Raw genomic sequence first — 19,476 nt, 5'->3', positions numbered from 1 at the left:
TTATATATATTATTTTATATATTTTTTTATTCCATATTTTTTTGCAAATATAAAAAACAATTTTAAAGCTACTTGATTTTCATACCTTAACTGAACTTCGACTAAACACATTCAAGACTTGATTGCTCATTTGTTACAACTTGTTAAAACAGACAAAATGAGCATAAACACGTTGACTTATTATCATGCAAAAGACTTTTATTTTTAGGAGAAGGTCTTAAAACTCATATATGGTACAAGAAAGAACTATTAGAAATCAACCAGCTATAAGCATCTCTTCATTCTAGCATGAGAAAAATAAGTCTGATAGCGATTATGATACTTGTCCAAAGTCCCAGATCTACTTCAAAGCACAGTGGCCCTCTGTCTCCTGACTCTCATATTACTGACGTAATGTTACTTTATTTTTTAAAAAAATATGCACTGATAATGTCAATATCAAAATTATTTCAAAACGTAAATAATTTTAAATTCATTCTTTTTAAATTAATATGAGAAAAGTGCACTTTCACAGACATTGGTATACAGTGTCTGCTTATCATCTGCTGGTACACTGTTGGCACAAAAGACTCTTAAGGTAGTCTTTTTGGAACCAACTTAATTTTGTTTCACTTACTAGTCATCTTTCTCTTGGAGTAGCAACAAAATTATCTTCTTCCACATGACAATCTTTCAAGTAGTCTAGACTGAAGATAGGAAAATGAGTCGGAAAAATACTGTTTTGGAATTAAATAAATATGGGCTCGCACTCATTGCTGACTCTGACTGGGTGTCTTGATCATAATCTGAAAGTCAGTATCCTCTTATAAAATTTGGGTTATTAATATCTGCTTCTGAGAGTTTGAGAAGATTAAATTATTGATCTAAAATACCTAGAAATACTCTAACACAGCGTCCCTCAACCTTTTTGGCCCCAGGAACTGGTGCTCCTATGAGAATCTAATGCCTGATGATCTGAGGTAGAGCTGAGGCAGTGATGCTAGCGCTGGGAAGAGGTTGCAAATACAGATGAAGCTTGTTAGCCTGCCATTCACCTCCTGCTGTGTGGTCCAGTTCCTAACAGGCCACAGACTACTATTGGTTTGCGGCCCAGGGATTGGGGACCCCTGCTCTAACACATAGTGAGCTCTCAACATTTCCTTATTTGAAGCATGCTCTTTTTCAAGAGATGTTTCAAGTATAAAATGTTCAATTCCTTTAATCTTTTCTTTTGGAATATGACTTTTAGACTCCTTATCCTCTGAACCAATTCTGTGCAAGAGCCAATGTCCTTCTGAAACACTGATACTGAAAATTTTGCTATAGCTATCGGGAGATTTGGCAACAGTATTGACATTCTGATGTTGTAGAATAGGAATGCAACCTATGTCTGCCTTATTCCTGGTACCAACTTCAAATAGAACACTTTTCTTAGAGGGGCCATGATTATGTTGCCTTCTTTTTTTTTTTTCTTTGTAGCTTTATCACATTCTTTACCTATCTTGAGTTTGTAGTAATTAAAATTTTCTACTTTTTTTTTCATATCACCTCTTAGCAAACAGATTCTCCCACTTGCTACATACGTGTACTCGATTTTGAACCCTAATTAAAGATATCTATTAAATTCCATCTTGCTCAATTGGGCCAAGCACTTTTGCTAGTTGAGATCACTTGGAATTTTGACTTTATTTGACCCTAATCCCTTCTGAACTCTGAATCTTAGTCAAATGTGAAATGCTGCCTTATTCGCCTTCACCCAAATCTCTGATAAAAACATTGAAGAAGAAAAGGTGAAGGCCAGGAAACTATGTCACTCCCATCACAAATCCTTGTTCCCTATCTTAAGTCAACAATGCTAAATGTTCTCCTGTAAGTGTGACAATTACTGAAGGCTTTTGTACATACTGTTTGTCTGGTTAAGGAAATTGCCTTTTATATCTAGTTTGATAAGAGTTTTTATTAGGAATGGGTGAAAAAGTTTATCGTGTGTGTATGTGCACATGCATGTGCATATCTCCAGACAGTCATAATGATTTTTCTCCTTTGATCTGATAGTGTGGTGGATAATATTAACTAATGTTCTAATAACATTTCAACCATGCATTCTTGGGACAAATCTTCCCACACCTGCTATTTTTTTGTGTGTGCGTGTAGAAGAAAAAGAAGTTCTACTAGAAGTAACCTCACAGATGATCTGATAATAAATTCCTAACTGGGCAGGTCATGGTGGATAGTCATGCCCCAGGTATATAACTTTGTTAGTAAAAGGTTTATTTTTGCCTTAAGAAATCCCTGTGCATTGTTTTTGTGCATCTAGGTTAACATACCTTTGAAATAAGCTTACCACCCTCAAGAGAGCACAAAAGATTTTAACTACCCTGTAATTCAATCCCCACCTTCCTTTCTCCCACCTCTCTGTAATCTTTCTGACCTTCCCTCCTTAATTTCAAATGCATAAAAGAAACTGCAAACCTGTCATTCTCCAGAGCCTTAGAGATCTTGCTTCCTGGCAATTGTTATCAGTTTTGGCTCAAACAAACTCATAAAAATTCTCTGCAGATTTGGACATTTCTTACATTGACATTCTACATTGCTGGAATAGTTTTCTAATTTTTTACTATAATTTTTATTTATGTTTGTGAAAAAGATGAATCTGTCATTATTTTTGTCAAGTTTTGTTGTCAAGGTTATCAAAAAATAACAATAAGGATTTTCTTAAAAAATTTATGTAACTTTTAAATACTCTGTTCATGAAATATTTGATAGAAATCACTTGCAAAGCAATATTAATGCATTTGCATATGAATATATTTTCTTTGCCAGAAAATAAATAATATCCCAATGTACACTTATTTCCCCCCAATTTTTATTTTAATAATCTTAGAATTTTATTTTAAAAATCTTAAAAGTTTGAGAACATACATTAGAAACCTGTATTTTATACCCTTTGCCTTTACCAATTGTTAATGCTTTATGATGTTCGCCTTCTTTCATTTATACGTATATATATGCTATATATACATATATACACATTTATACATACACATATATTTTTAGCTGCTTTGTTTTGAAAGCAATCAGACTCTTCATCCATAAATACTTAAGAATTCATCTTCTATTAAGGCCGTTTTTCTACAAAACCACAATACTATGTTCATGCTTAAGAAAATTTATATTAATCCAAAATGTTATCTAATATATACTCTATATTCAAATCTATCCAATTGTTCCAAAATATGTTTTTTGTACATTTTATATTTCTTGGATCCAAGACCTAATTAATGTTTTCACATTTACTTTGGTTATTACATTATTTAATTTTTTAAAATTTAGAACATTTCCCTTATCATATTGTTATTGTGGTGGTTATTTTGTTTTTATGACATCAGCATTTTTCTAAGGTCTAGGACTATTTATTATATAACGTCCAATATTCTGTATTTGTCTGATGATTAGATTCAATGTAAATATTTTAGCATATCATCACATCAGTAAGTTTATGGTGTCAAATATATTTCTATGATTATTAGTATGCCTTTGTACCTATTTCTGTGATATAGTAATAATAAGCATTGTGAATCTGTAAAATACCTCATCAGCCAAACTAAGCGTGCTTTATTTGTGAGAAAGAATGTTGTGGCTATGTCCTATCTTTTCTTTTTAATGAAATTTTATTTGAATACTTGCAATTTTATACTTGTCTTAAAAACATCTAATAATATTTAAAATATTATATGAGCCTTCTTGGATTTTAAAATATTTTAATGAATATGTCATCTTTCTTATTATATTAATAAATCTTTTAGTTTACAAAAAGAAGAAACTAAAATGTAAAATTCTGTGATTTTTCCCACACAAGCTTATTTTATATAGAAACATAGATGATAGATAGATGATAGCTAAATATTTTATGTGTTCATTAATTGTGGGAGTGGTTATGCACACACATTTTTGTACAAATTGATAAATCCTAAAAAAGATCTTGATTAATTACACAGTTAGCTTATACACACTGGCTATCTGGAAGAGGGAAAACAGAGGACTGAATGTGCCAAATCTATAGCTCTTACTCAAGTTATCCCTCCTAATTTCCAGACCCATAAATGTATCTATTTAATAGCTATCTGTACTTGGTTGTACTACAATCATCACAAGCTTGAATTTCTAAAATTATTACTTCTTTCATTTCTTTCCTAACCTAAACTTTGAATAAAACAATAACTATACTCAATTCTGCCCTTAAGCATTCCTCTTACTTAATACTCACGTGTAGTCAGCCACCAAGTTCTGCTGATTTTTTTCTCTAAATGTCCCTCAAATCTTACTTCTAAACTTGTAATTTCTGTCTTAATTTATAATCTCATCAAGTATTTGCATAGTAGTAACAATTTTCTAATTGGCCTAGCTATCTCAAATATCATAAAATCTTTATCTCATAGTGTAGCCAGGATGATCTTTGATTTAAAAAATCTGAGTATTATCCTTCTCACTTGTTCTTCAAACCTATCAGCGTCTTCCTATTAACTTAAAAAACAAAGTCCTTATGGCATGACATATATGGCTCTTTTCTAACTCTATTCTACATGCCAAATATATGTTTATGCTTTAATCACTATGAAAAACTTACAGAAATAGTTTAGATTCCAATTCTGTCATTCTTTCATGCCTTCCGTATGCAGCTTTCTTGTGCTAAACGTGCTGTGTTAAGCAGGAATTCAGTGAAGAGCAAAAGCAGACATGGTCTCTGTTTTCATAGTACTTACAATGCAGATACTAATTTAACATTGACACAGATAAAAACAAAAGGCTTTGTGCTCCTGTAAACTAATTTGCGATCTTAGAAACTAAATTACCTTCTTGAGTTTTCATTTTCTTCTCTAAATAATGAAAATAATAATATTTATTTCAAAGAGTTTTCTTGAAGACCAAAAACAACATAAGTGGAAAAAAGAGAAATATGAGATCCATTCTATCAAAGATAGAGATAAAAATAAACTTTGTGACAAAAGAACACAAAGAAAGGAGCTAAAGAAAATTTAAATATTGAGTTGATATAATGGAAAAGATATAAAGGGGGAACATCACCAAAACATAAAGTTTGGGGGTGAATGGGCAGCAAGAAAAACTTGGAAAATTATTTTGAAGTCTCCCAAAATATAATCAGGTCATTAATAAATAACAGAAATTTGCAAATATAGATCAAGAATTGGGCAAAAGAAAGGATGTTAGAGTCATTCCTCTAGAAGTGATTGGTAAGCCCTGATATCAGATCCCCAAGAGAGAGTATGAAATGAAAAATACGAAGGTCCAAGGTCAAACCTTGTTGAGTAAAACCATTTACAAATGGAGAAAAGAAGAAAGTATCGTGTTTTGGAAGTTAAGAAAGAAGAGAGATTCAAAACACTTGAAGTCTGAATTTTGTGAATTGGGGGTTTTCAGGGCTCCGCACGAGAGAATTTTCTTTAATGGGGGGAGGGCATAAAAGTTAGATTACAATTAACTAAAGAGAATGTAGAGAAAATAGAAGCAGTGAACATGGGCTTCTTTGAGAAGTATTTCAATCTAAAATTTTAAAATATACCTATATAAGGTGAGTTCAAGGGGGTTATAGAGTCAAAGGTTTTTAGGCTAATGAATAGATATATGCAAAGAAGAAAGACCCAGAAGAAAAGAATTTTGAAAATGGAAAGGAAACATAATAATTCATAAAGCAAAATTCACAAGATATTGAAAGCGATAAAAAATAAGACAAAAGCTGAAATTAGCCCTGACTTTCATAAAATTAGTTGAAGTAGAAGAGAATAAATGTGTGTTCAGTGAAATGTGGAGATGATTGATCACTGTCTTGTACATGGATAGTCATTTAGGCTAAGGTGGAGGGGAGAAGATTCTTAATGGAAGTGATGTTAGGAATGCAGACACACCAGCCATTTGGAATATTTTAGTAGAAAGCTAGGAATAAGTAAAATAATTATTGGCCCAGCTAAAGTTGAAAACAAAACTTCCTCAGCTAGGAAACTGAAGATGATATATCATTTTATTCTACAACACCTAAGTATGAAGGAAATAAGGAGTTTACATGAAATTGGGGGTTAGGTCAGCACTAAGGGCTGAAAAGATGTTAAATAACATCACTTTGAAGAAAATCCATTGGGACTAGTGTGTTAGAACAATGGTAAATGAAGAACCTTGAGAGATTATGCAGGGTTGAGGGTATGAATGTAAATTAAGGAGACAGAGTATTTTAGAATTTTAGGAGAAACAGATAAAACAGCTGACTCTGACTGAAGAAAAGTATGGGAAATCAAAGAACTGTTTCATGAAATGTGGACAAGTATGAGAGATAATAGAATATTAAATAATGATCAGAGAGTGACATTTTCAGATATCTTAAAAGAGAATTCTAAGTAGCAAATTTATTCTATTTGACTGTAAAATATAGAGGCAGGAATTAAACCCATGATTTCTACTTTATTAGCATCGGGATTTAATAAATAGAATGGTATTTTCGTACCTTGATGACTCATCTTCAGTTTCACCTTGAATCCTGCTTCTCTAGGTTCAAAGTCTACATTGATTTACACATCAATTACAATTTACATATCAATATTTAAAGGAAACTTAAATAAGGAGATGGATTCTGAATTTGAGTCTAAAATCTTAACTGCAAGCATATTTTGTTTTACATAAAACATGGGGTCTTTATACAATCAGTATTTCACTACCAACCTTCTTTTCTAACAGTATGGAGGGGTAAATAAATTTTTGTTAATTGTTCATGTTGCTTATATAAATGTTTTTAAATGTACAGTACTGTTCTTGAATGAATAATTCAAGGTTTGAATGAAGAAGTGAATATATAAAGGTTATGTAATATTACTAGAGAGGTTCTGTTAAATCATAGTTAATAAGAGCCATTCTCAGCAAGACAGGATATTTAATCTCATTAACAAATACCATTTGGCTAAATATGGAATAACTTAATAAATGGTTTGCATATTTTATGTGAGAGACTTGTGAGTCTATGTTTCAATGTCCTGATTATTTGAGGTAAATTAATCTAAAACATACATTTGTCTCAGTGCTTTTTTGCCTGTTGGAATAGAAAAGACATTATAGCAAGCTATTAGATGTTACCATCTACCATTCATTATAATAAATGCATTGTTGTAAATATTTGGCTTTGCCTCTGGAAGCTTCAAATTCTTATGGTGCGAACAGTTCATTGCACTCTGGAGAGAATTTGAAACTCCTCGTAGAGCTTTCTGCATGCTTTCTCTCTACTTTACTAAAGAGCAATTTTAAACATTTGCATTAAAAATATTTATGCATCCGTAAGATTGTATCTTTAGAAACATAAAACATAAGATATTTTATAATATTTAAAAATAAAAATATATTATTTTTAAAGAAAGAAAACAATGGTTTGAATTTGGATACATAAAACAAAACAAAAAATTTAAAACATTATTTTAGAAATATTTTCTACATGTTCACAAGCTTTCTCTTATCACTGGTGATCAGAAATAAATTTATTTATTAATCTTAATACAATTATTCCAGAGGATCTGTTTATCTGATCACATCCATAGACAGGCATTGACCCTTACTTGATGAAAATATTAACAAATCAAGTTTTACTTCAAATGGCTTAAAAACACATTTTACTCTACTAGTTTTAAACTGTACTCTCTCCACTCTATCAGGTGATAAAACTGTTTTGCTAATTCTGTAAGCAAGTCTTATGTTAGCAATTATTTGGCAATAAGCTTTTAGATAGCATCGGAATCAGTGTAATACTTTCATTGTCATACTAAAAATGGCACACCTTCCAACATATCCATTTGTTGAATAAGTGGGACAATTCAGAATTTGAAAATATTGATTACCTCAGTAAATATAATCACATTTAAAGAAGATTTTTTTTTTATATTCAGATTCCACCCACACTTACGTTTCTAAGAGTCAGGTAATTGGAACAATATTTTAAAACAATGCAGCTAGATTTCACCATTTAAAATATATATAGTGTAATATTTACAACATAGCTCATAGAAAAAATAAAGAATAAAAGTTTTAGAGCTGAAGTAAAAGAACACTAATGATAGACAGTCCATGATAATGCTGGAAATCACTGATTAACAGCTAATTACAGAATCATAACTGAGAATTGTACACTGAACATGGTTGTGTTTCAGTATGAAAGAAAAGAAAGCTAATTTTCCCCATGAACTTCCCATGGAGCTCTGAATCTAACCAGCTCACATGATAGAAATTTATGAAAGTACAAAAGAAAGTAATGTGGTCAAATCAATTTTAACTGAAATTTAAAATAATAAATATAAAGAGAGGAGATATAGGAAAAATGAAAACGATCCCCATTGATTCTACAATTAAATGGTAGGTATTTTTTTAATAGAATTAAAGTTTAATCAAACATTTGTAAATCAAGACTTAAAAAAACTAACTTAGAAGTCTACAAAAGAGAACATTTGATTTATTAGAGTTTTTTTTTATTAAAATGTACTCTTTCTAGAGTATTTTTATGGGCTAATTCTTTTAAAGCATGTGACATTGTCTTTAATAGCAGTTATCAAATGAGTCAGTAATATATGGGTCATGTCCAGTGTTTCCTAGAAGCCTGCTTTTTACTAAAGAAACAGATTTGGTCTCTTCGATTTTATTAAATGTCTGAAAGGTATAATAAAAAAGGAATCTGTCTGCAAGATGATCCTTTATTTTTAAAGTAGCACTTTGCTAGCTTTTCAGATTCAGTAAAATCTTGTGTCCAATAATACCAAATGGTACATTTACTTTACAGTACATGTTAAATTTGGAAAGTTGTGCTATGTGTTTAAGCACCAAGAAATTCATTGGATAACAAGAGGATCAACATAAAGAATAAATTCTGTCAAAATGTTTTTTAGATTTTATTTTATTTTTTAAATCAAAAACAGAGTTAGACTCCGGATCTGATTACTATGAACTTTTAACTGGTTAGTCCCACATGACATATACTCATTAATAAACTGAAAACTTCTTGTTCAGGCCACATTGATGAATGACAATCATTGTTTCAATGATGGGATAAATTAAATAGATTTTATTAGTGAAAAGATTTGAGGGTGAGAGGGTGAGAAGGTTTAGTTTAGTTCCACTGAACACTTTTATGATGTCTTAAAGAGGCTAAATTAAGTATAAAGATTACAGTTTAGAGAATTTGAATTCAATTAAAAATAAGAGAATTAAAGCAGAGATGTTACAAAACTTTGTCGTTTTGAACTTTGATAATTTAATCATCATATAGAATTCAAATAGAGTCCAGAAGGGAAAACTTAGGTATTTGGAATATCATTAAAATAGGAAAAGCTTAAGAGAATTTGATTCATTTTGTGTAAATAGGATGTGACTGAGAATTTCAGTGCACATATTGTTGGAACCAAATAAATCCAGCATACCGTGTGGTTCCAATGGAACTGAATTAATGAAATTCTGATTGTCTTGGGAAAGACAAAGATCTAATAGTATCACAAATTATTCTTTTATATTTCTGGTACCAAAAGTTACCATTTCTTCTGACCTAATCCAATACTTTAATCTAAAAATAATTGGTATATTGAAAATATGTCTGTTCTTTTGAAATTTTATTCAAACCAGTAAATATAATCACATTTAAAGAAGATTTTTTTTCATATTCAGACTCCACCCACACTTATGTTTCTAAGAGTCAGGTAATTGGAACAATAAGGATTTTTAATATATTTTATCAAAACTCTTACACCATTGTTCTTACTGCAAGAAGGACACAGAATGCGTTTGTAGGAATACTTGGCTTTCCCTTTCACCTTTTATTTACTTTTTCCATATTACTTTCACTCTTGATCAAAGCATCAGAATACTCTGGAGTTTTAGGGAAAGTATATTTGCTGATTTCATAAGAGTTCATCCCAACTCTTTTTAAGTTACCAACCTCTAGGTGGTTACTTTTGAGTGCTCTGGGCAAGCAAAAAGCCACCAAACTTATGCATGAAGGGAGAGAATATGTTCTTTCCTTTGAGGAGCAAGTGTTGGTAACCCCTCTTGCCATTGGGAGCAAATTAAACACTAAAAAATGAGGACATTTTGTTATGTAAAATTTTACAATTATAAAATGAAGTCCTTTTGTATATAACTAAGAATAAGAGGAACACACAATCATGATTAAAGCTCTTGATTTGTATTCTTTATATAGGTCTTTATTTTTATTTTACAAACCTCTTTTAGTGACCACTACATGTGAATTTTTTAATATTTAGTAAAATGAGTGGTGTATAGATTACCTTCAATCTTTCAATTCATTGAAAATGTATAGTTGTAGAAATGCATAGTTGTAGAATGTGTAATTGTAGAAACACATTGTGCTGAGTTTTGAGGGAATGAAAAGATAGAAGAGACATAATTCTTCTCCTGAATTAATACATAAATACCCTAAAAGAACTTAAATAGAATATTTTTCAAGTATGCAGACAATATTATAGGTAGTATTCAGAATCCTGAATAATATTATTAGTATAATTTAAAGTACATTATTATTACTCTTTAAATAACTTGAAACTAATTGGTTTTAACAGCACAAGTAATTAAATAAAATATTAACTTGGATATCAAACAACAACATATTTCTGTTCAAACAAAATAACATAAATATAACTTGTAATTAAAGGGTTGTTTTCAGTATTAAAAAGCAGACATTCAAGAAATAATTAGGGTGCAATAAATGTATGTGAGTTTTTTCTTAATAGTAAATTGTATTATTGACAGAGAAATTGAGTCATCAAATAAATATTTGTCTCTCTGCTTAATAAAAAATATAAAAAATTGCTTAATAGAAAATTAGTAAATATTTATAAAGCACACATAAAATCTAACTTTCCAAACACATTTCTATAATAAATATCCCATGTAATTATACACTTAAAATTGAAGTCCAAGAGGGTAAATGTACCACAATTGAAGAAAACATCAGGATTTTGAAAGCAAAAGAAAAACAATATTACCTAATAACAGCAACTTTACGGTTCTCGCATCTCGCTCAGCATCTTCCTGAAGCTTTTTCTCCAGTTCTTTTGATCTTTTGGCCGACTCCTTGCTCTCTGAACTAATTCCGCTTCCCATCTTGTGTGGTTAGTTAGATACTCGTCAGTTTATTTGCTCAAACTTTTTCAGATGTAGAGCACAGCTCTGGTTTCAACATAAGATGCAAGAGCAGTGTTCTGCTGTAGTACCCAACTACTCATACCCTCCCTCTCTAAAATTCTGCTTTGACTAAGGAGATGTTTTCTGAGCCATCACCTGATCAAAAGGTGTCACCTGATCAAATTAAATGGTCACTTCTGGCACATCTTCCAAAACCTGCTCATCTTCCTTAAAGAATAGCATACAATAATGTAGAAGTTGTCAAAATCTATACACTTAAGATAATCTGCAATGAGCAGTTCAAATGGAATGTTTCACATTAATAGCCAACTTTTATTACTGTGATTTTAAGTTATTATAACTTAAGAACAAGTTGTATCTTATTTTCAGATATTAGAGTCCTTAAATTCTTCATTATCCCTCTACTATTGCTATCAGAATATTTATATTGAATTATTCAAATTTATAGTCTCACTATGTTCAGATTTTATTACTCAAAATTATTGAGAATCTCAGTATCTGTCAGTTAACTAGAAAACCACTTAAAAAAAAAACAAAAAAAGATGTACTTCTTATATTTATATGTATTGTTGTATTGCCACAAACATAGAATTCAACACACAGTGCTCCTAAATTACTGATTTTAGTCTCATAGGATCCATTTCTATGAATTGAGCTTTTACTGCTCGTGAGAGAGTCAATTATAAACATTAATTGAGGATCCACTTGGTATAGACACTGAACTATGGTAGTACATTAACTATTTGGGGCCGTTAAGCAAAAGCTGTTATGCTGGAAGGACTTTTATTGATTTGATATCAGGGGAATAAAAAGCAATCTTCTTTAAACAGTAGGTAATTTAGTTCTTCATCAAAAGTAAGAATAGTAAATCCATCCAAATATGTTCTATGCCTTTCAACTACCACAATAGATTTCATGATTTCTTGAAGATCTCCAAGTCTGGGGACAGAGATTATGTTGTACAAGTTTTTATTACATGAAGCATAAAGCACTTGTTAGGTAGTCAATCAACATTTCCCTTTTAAACAAAGCTGGCTACCTCTGGCAGCAGGCAAATCTTTCAATGTACATTTTGGGGTCTGTGAATGCACCTAACCAGGAAATGCTAGAGTATAGTCAGTCAATCAATATGTCAGTGCTGCTCTTCTTGTGGGATCATGTGAAAGTTTGTACAGGTGGGTTTTTGCATATTCATACAAGAAGGAAATAGGCTGCCAAATTAAATACATATTCCTGCTTTGTTTACTTTTTCACATAAAATATTAAGCTGCAGATATAGAAGCATGATCTGGATTTCATTCTTCTAAAGTCATGTTATGATAGTCTAAATATGTGGAAAGGTAGGAATACAAGAGTTGGTGTAAATCATGTGGTATTGTTTTTACAATGCAAAGGACGTACCTCCAAAGGAACAAAATTTGCACTGCCTGGTTTATTTAAACTCATCCATGAGTAGAGTCAATCTGACAGCAGCACACACACACAAAAAACCCCCACAAACATTAAAATAAACTTTTTGCTTATTGTTTTTGTATCAAAATTGAATATATGAAGTACCCTGAATGTACAAGATTCTTGTAGATTCCATAGCAATTGCAAACTGATTGGATACTTTTATAATTTGTATTTAAGTAAATATACCCCATAGCTTTTTGGTGGGGACGTTCACTGGCTTTGAAAATGTACATGTTTTATGAAGAGTTTCTAAGTGGGTTACTGACTAAAACTGACCAACTCTTTTGGGAGAAGTGTACATTTTCTGTGCTGTATAAAATTATAAACTTCTACTTTTCTGTGTAAGCTAGAAGTTTTAGTCATCAACTTTATGAGATGATAATGTGATAGTTTTCATCAGTGCCTAAAAAATCTTGACATAAAATTCAAGATGTATCTATATATAGGGGAAGGAGGTTGGGAAGAAGCAGAGAGAAGAGAAGGTTTCTTTCGCTCTCCCCTAGGTTCCTGGAACACAGCTTCACTAATGAGCTGGAGTTGTTAGTTCATGTTCCTTCACTTAGGATTATAGCTGTCTGGACCAAAAAAATAATAATGAAAATAAAATAATAAATTCCACTAGAGTGGAGACAATATCTTATTAACTTGTATGTCTTCCACAGTATTTGGCACAGTGCTAGCCACAGGAAATGTTAAAAATTATTTCTTGCTAATGAATTGATAGAGGCCTAAAATCCTTTTATCTTTTTGTGCTATGCTGAGGTGACCAGATGGTTAGGGTTTCTTTCCAAGGTTCAGTGTCATAGTTGTCTACGCTTGTATTTTTTAAATTTTACTTTATTATTTTCAAGTATATAGTATATTGGTTAGACATTTATATAGTTTATAAAATGGTCCCCCTAATTGCTCTTTTTCTCATCTGGCTCTCTATATAGACAATATATTAATGCTAACAGCATTCCCTATGCTGTGCTCCCCCTGCCCATGACCATCTATTGACTACTATCCCCCTCCCCTCTGTCCTTCACCAGATTGTCATTTTTGATTAGTTTTTTCTTTTTGTTCCTTAGTTTCCACATGTAAGTGAAATCATATGGTATTTATTTTTCACTCAGCATAATAATCTCTAGGTCCATCCATGTCGTTGCATTGGTTGGATTTCAATTTTTAATGGCTGAGTAATATTCCATTGTATATATGAACCAAAATAACTACTCTAGAAATTTTAGAGTGAATCAAAAAAAAAAATCAATGAAAAACCCAATGTTTGTCTGAAATAATGTCAATATACACAATTACTACTGTCAGTTCAACATTTACATTTTTTCTCAGCCTTAAAATTAACACCAGTACACTTTTTTATTTCTATTGTTAAACCTTGTTCAATACTGAGAGAAAATTGATAAAAGATGACAACAGGAAAATTAGATGCTTTTTATTCAAGGAAAAATGTGGCCCTAAATTTTGTTTTTTCTTGAAAACAAGAAACTATCCAAGATACTATCATGTTAGAGTACTACATATTGCCATGTATACACACACACATACACACACACACACACACACACATACTAGCATTCACAACACATGCACACACACAGAAAGCAGAAGACATAGTGTTGTAGTGTTATGGTCTTTTAAAATAATCATTGAGAATGACTTCTAAAAACCTTATTTTTGTTTGTTTGTGTGTGTGTGTGTGTGTGTGTGTTTGTTTATTTTTGGTATCACAGTGTTGGCCTGATTAAGAATATTGTTTTTATCATTAGACTGTGCAAGAAAGAAAAATTGACTTAAGGTAAAATAAAGAGAATGAGCTCTTGGCAATAAAGGTCACAGAAATATCATAAGCTTGCATGGTGCAAGTAATTTTTCTTCTTGCTATTCCACAGGGTCTCTGTGGAATCTTCAGAAATGGATATTAGCCTTTAAAAAGTTTGGGTAATCATTATTGTAAATTTATAATTCAATACCTAGCTTGAGAGAACAAGTAATTTTTTCCCACCTGCTTTTAATATTGAGATTTCAATCTATGTTTTTGGAGATGTCTCTTTTGCCAGTATTAGTGGGGTTCTGCAGTCATTAAATTGTATTTCCTTTGAGTATGTGACATGTGGCTGACTACAATAAGTGGCTCCAATGGCTGAAATTCCCTCTGGAAATTGTCAATACAGACTGCCATCTGTATTATTCTTTATTTTGTTTTCATATTTTATAAGAGTTGTTGACTCCAGGCACTGGGTCCCTGGGTGGTTTTAGTCCTGGCTGCCTTAGTAAGACCTTTATTCTTGTATATTCCCATGAAATTTGAGGCAAACCCTCTTTCCTTTGCTAATGGTACTCAAATATGCACTTCTGGGAGCTCTGAGCATGGTATTTCCTCCAGATAGTTCATGTCTTTGGGGACTTTCTGAGAGAAGTCTTTTGATCTTAAGGGAATAAGGCAAACAAAACTTGCCCTTTCAAATGAGCGCATTCAGATGGTGCAATAAGTTTACAATGCCAACCATAAGCAGCTCTTATGTTCTAAGAGATCATACAAATATGCGTTTTTATTTACTGGAGTTGAATTATACTTTTACTTAGTCTACATACTCTTGTTGATGGATTAGGGTATGATTATATATAATGATTATGGGAAATAAAATGTTACAAGCCTAATTGCCAAAAAAACTGAGAATCATAATTATTTCCAAAGAGAACTCTTCGTGTCCCAAATTCTGTCTTTAGAAATTTTTAAAATATGTCTCTTTAACACATCATTTCTACTACATACTTCCTTAATCTTATTCTTAGTAACTTTAGTCCTGATTATTGCAACTACCTCTTACTTAGGTTTCCTGATTCTAGTCACTGACTATCCCAGTCTAACCTGTATGTGCCGAGTTAAATTCTCTAAAATCCAAACTTTATTATTACACTTTTCTTGTTGAAAAAACAAAGAACTTATTTCTTACTGTTATCTTAGTCCTGCTGCTAAACACTCAATAATCTAGTTCGCACAACCCAACAATGCAAATATATTTCCCATTATTTCTCATAACACATTTGCAATTTTGGCTGAGCTTTCATCTCTTTCCTAATTAGGTGTCCCAGCTTAGCTTTTGCTCATACTTTTTTCCTCACTAGTAATATCTTGCTCTTCCATAGCTGACTTTTTCCAAAGGACCCATATGTTAAGAAAGAACCAGAGAAGTATATTCTACATTATGCTTCACATCTACCATCACCATTGTGTGATTCTTTACCTTCCAAGTTCCTAAGAGAAATCTTCTGCCAGTAAATTTGTCTTTCCTCATTGACTAGGCAGGATGGTTTTCAGCGATTGTGCCCTCTGGTCGTTCTCTTCTTTTCGCAGGCTCTAAACTCAGAGTACATAAAAGAAAATCTTGTTTATTAAAATAATTGGTGAATAGTGAGTGATCAATAAATATATGGTGTTTGACATCTCTTTGCTCCATGTTGGAAATGCATTATTCTCCTTCCTAAATGATTGAGAGTATGAAATATTACCTCTAGAATTACAGGAATTCATTTATTCAACAATTGATATATTCAACAATTGTTATATACCAGGCATGAGAGATTCAGCAGTAAACAAAAGTCAGATTCTTCTCTCATAGGACTTAAATTTTAGTGCGTGAAAACTAGACAATAAATATGATAAATATTGAAGTATATAGATTTATAGCTGGTAATAAATCTTAAAAAACAATGGATATAAGGAGTATTAAAGTGGTGGAGAGGATAAGAAATCAGAATTTTGTATAATATGTCCAGGAAGACTGAATTAAAAAGGTCACTGTTTTAGATTAAGTTCCCTGAAATTGACTTTAATATAAAAAATACATGAAGATAGTTTATTGTAAAATGTCCTTTGGAACAATCCATGTAAATGAGTGAAGGAAGCAATATTGTCAGGAGGAGAAATTGGATTGCAATACAGTTATACCAGAGCACTCAGCCAATCCTCAGGGAGCTCCACAGCTGAGATAGTCATATATACATACATACATACACACTTACACACCGAAATGAAGAACAAAGCCTAGACTGGTATATCTCTTGTAAGGATCATAACAGCTGGTGACTGGATGGGGTAATATCAGAGCTTCCATTTGATATTCTTCATTATGCTAACTCTTACTGTACAAGCCAAAAAAGTGATATGGGGATTCAGCCAACATATATTCAACATATATAATCAAACATTCAGGGACTTGAGAAATGACTACTGACTAGGTCTATGAATCCGCTGGATCCACCGTAATCTCGATATAGCCAAGGATATCATTTCTTACCTGGCTCCCACATATCCATAATTTCACATGAGGGTCATAATGTTATTGGTGGTCCCTAAGTACAAAAGTTCACTCAGATTTCATAGAATAACTTTAGTGAATCTTCACTCTATGTATTTGTCATGGTTTTGAAGATTTCTTCTTCATTAAGAACTTTCAGTAATTGTGTTATTACTCTGAGAAATAGCTCAGGTTTAGAAATAGGAAAAGGGATCATGATATTTTTGGCATTATTCTCTTAATGATTACTTCTGACTTTTCTGATTGTTTGAATTGAACAATACTCATATTGCCTGCTCATTTATTTTGGCTTTAAAAACACTGTTTTATTAACTACTTCTAGACGTCTCTGCATAGCAGGCTCTTCTGGGTGCCACTCTGACCTTGACTATCATTACAATATCACACCTGCTTTGGGTCTCATAATTAAATGTTGGCACCTGATCTCTATTATTTTGATCTTATTATTCCCATTGCTTTGAGGAAGCCTGGGTCATCAACCCCTGCCTATGAAGAACTGTCTCAATAATGCCGCAATCCTCTCTCGCTAGTGCATTCCTAAAAATTTTAATACATGGAAAGCTATTTGGTCATTTCCTAAAGTCCGATTGGTTTCTCAGTCTAGGATGCCAACTTCTCTGAGCCATTTGTTGCCTTCATCTACCATTTGCCGTGAAATAACAATATCTAGGCTTCAACGAGCCATCCTAGAAAACATGTTAATACCATACCCCAGGGGATTGGCACCCTGTATCAGGGGAAAGGACCATTAGATTCCAGTCATTATATATACTCTTCCAGCTCCTGTAAGTACATTTTGATTAGTTTCTGTAGCTCTTTTGGTATGTTGTAGGGAGATAAAGCTCCCCAAATTCAAAAGAGTGCATGGTTTATCTCGGGAGGCCTGCTTGCATAAAAAAGAAAAGGCTGGTTCTGTGGAATTCCAGGAAGAAGAAGATTAAGTATAGATAAAGGGAGTGTCAAAGGGAGGGTCAAAGGAAGTGCCGATTGTATCTTGATCTTCAGGATGTTACTTTAATCATGTTATCTTGGGAGACCAAAAGGAACAGATTGTGTTTAAAAGAAGGATAAGAAATAAACTCAGAGAGACAGTTGTGAGATCTGCTGTCCCCCCTGCACCCTGTCTGTCTTCTCTTTTTTCTCAGTCCCCGCTTCCCCATTCAGGTACCCGGTTTGACTTGGTCGGCTGGCTTCCGACAGTATGTGGGCTCTTTCTTCTGGTAGCAGGTTTAGAATATCCTTGCCCAGATTATGTCATAAATAGATTATAGTTATTGACCAGAGCAGTAGGTATGGATATTTATCAGGTCAAATATTATTTAATAATACAAAGGTCTGTGCATTGGCTTCATGCAAGGGTGAGGGCTGGCCTTTAAAAGGGAAGAATGTACCACTTCTGTCAACCCAGATGGTCTCAGTGGAATCCAAGAAGTCAAGATTTTTTGATGCATCAACATAAGTGTTGCTGTTCTAAGTCTCCAGGTCCCACTCTTTTTCATTCAAGACCTTGACATTGGTGTAGTAGTCTTGCTAAGGTTGAAATTTCCATCTTCTGTGGAACTCTCTTATCCTAATAATTAAGTCCTGCACCTGATCATTGCTTTTTTACCCTCTTCTCCACTGTGAGAGATGAGAGGTTTTTTTTTTTTTTTTTTTTTTTAATGAAGCTCAAAAGATCCTCTGGCTTTTGCACTTTGCATTAAATTGGCGATTAATCACCCTTGGCCTTCCATTGTCTTTTTGTGTGTGTGTGTCTGGCGGTAATTTGACAGCTCCCAGCAACAGCCATCAATACTATAGTAATTATAATTTCTGCTTTTCTGAACGCTTTCAAACATTGAGATTTTTACCACCTGTACATTGTCTCTCAGTCAATCCCATATCAGGTCACTGCCAGTGAAAAATTTAAAAACTAAACTGCTACCACAAGCCAGGGGCTATCAGTAATATACCTATCATCAGTAATAGGGTTCTAATTACCTCACTTGCTGGAGGTTGAGGGTGGGTGGTGGGTAATCTAGTTTCAATACCCCATTTTAGAATCTGCTTCTTAGGACCATTCCTGGTACCAGCTCTCTTGGATTAAGTTTCTTGGAAACAGAATCTGAGATAGATTTTCATGAAGAAAAGGAGTGAGAAATATCCTTGGTAGATATACCCATAAGGAATGAGGGAGGCAGGACTTGGCAGTAAGAAAGGTTGAAATCACAATGCCATTGCAAAAGAGGCCTCAGCTGATTGTATAGGAAGTTTATATAGAAGGAATGCCTGTTCAAAGTTGTAAGTGAGAAGGAAGATGAGCCCTTATACTCCCAAGCTTTCCAGTCACTGGATGTGAGCTGCCCTCAGGAAAGAGTTATAACCTTAGGCAGGGCAACTCCTTTTGGTTAAGCATCCCCTCTGTGGAGAGGAACCCAGCTGCCAGCACTCTCAGTAGCTGTGAAAATGAATGTCTCAGTCATGAAAAAAGTTCTGAGAAGTGCAGCAGAATGTTTACTTTAGTAACATTTATGCAAAGACATTA

General features: G+C 32.7%; 1 protein-coding gene across 1 annotated transcript in view; it reads right to left on the bottom strand.

The window, feature by feature from the left end:
• The window catches only part of GNAT3 (G protein subunit alpha transducin 3), a 47,418-nt gene extending 36,197 nt beyond the window's left edge, over positions 1-11,221 (bottom strand). The window contains exon 1 of the mRNA XM_006925741.1: positions 11,016-11,221. Coding sequence (XP_006925803.1) covers positions 11,016-11,133 — 118 coding nt within the window. The 5' untranslated portion in view covers positions 11,134-11,221. The remainder of the gene's footprint in view (positions 1-11,015) is intronic.
• Between the last annotated feature and the right edge of the window lie 8,255 nt (positions 11,222-19,476).

This window comes from Pteropus alecto, unplaced genomic scaffold, assembly GCF_000325575.1.
Source record: "Pteropus alecto unplaced genomic scaffold, ASM32557v1 scaffold69, whole genome shotgun sequence".
NCBI lineage: Eukaryota > Metazoa > Chordata > Mammalia > Chiroptera > Pteropodidae > Pteropus > Pteropus alecto.
The sequence above is the reverse complement of the archived record's forward strand: the minus strand, read 5'-3'. Positions and strand labels throughout refer to the sequence as shown.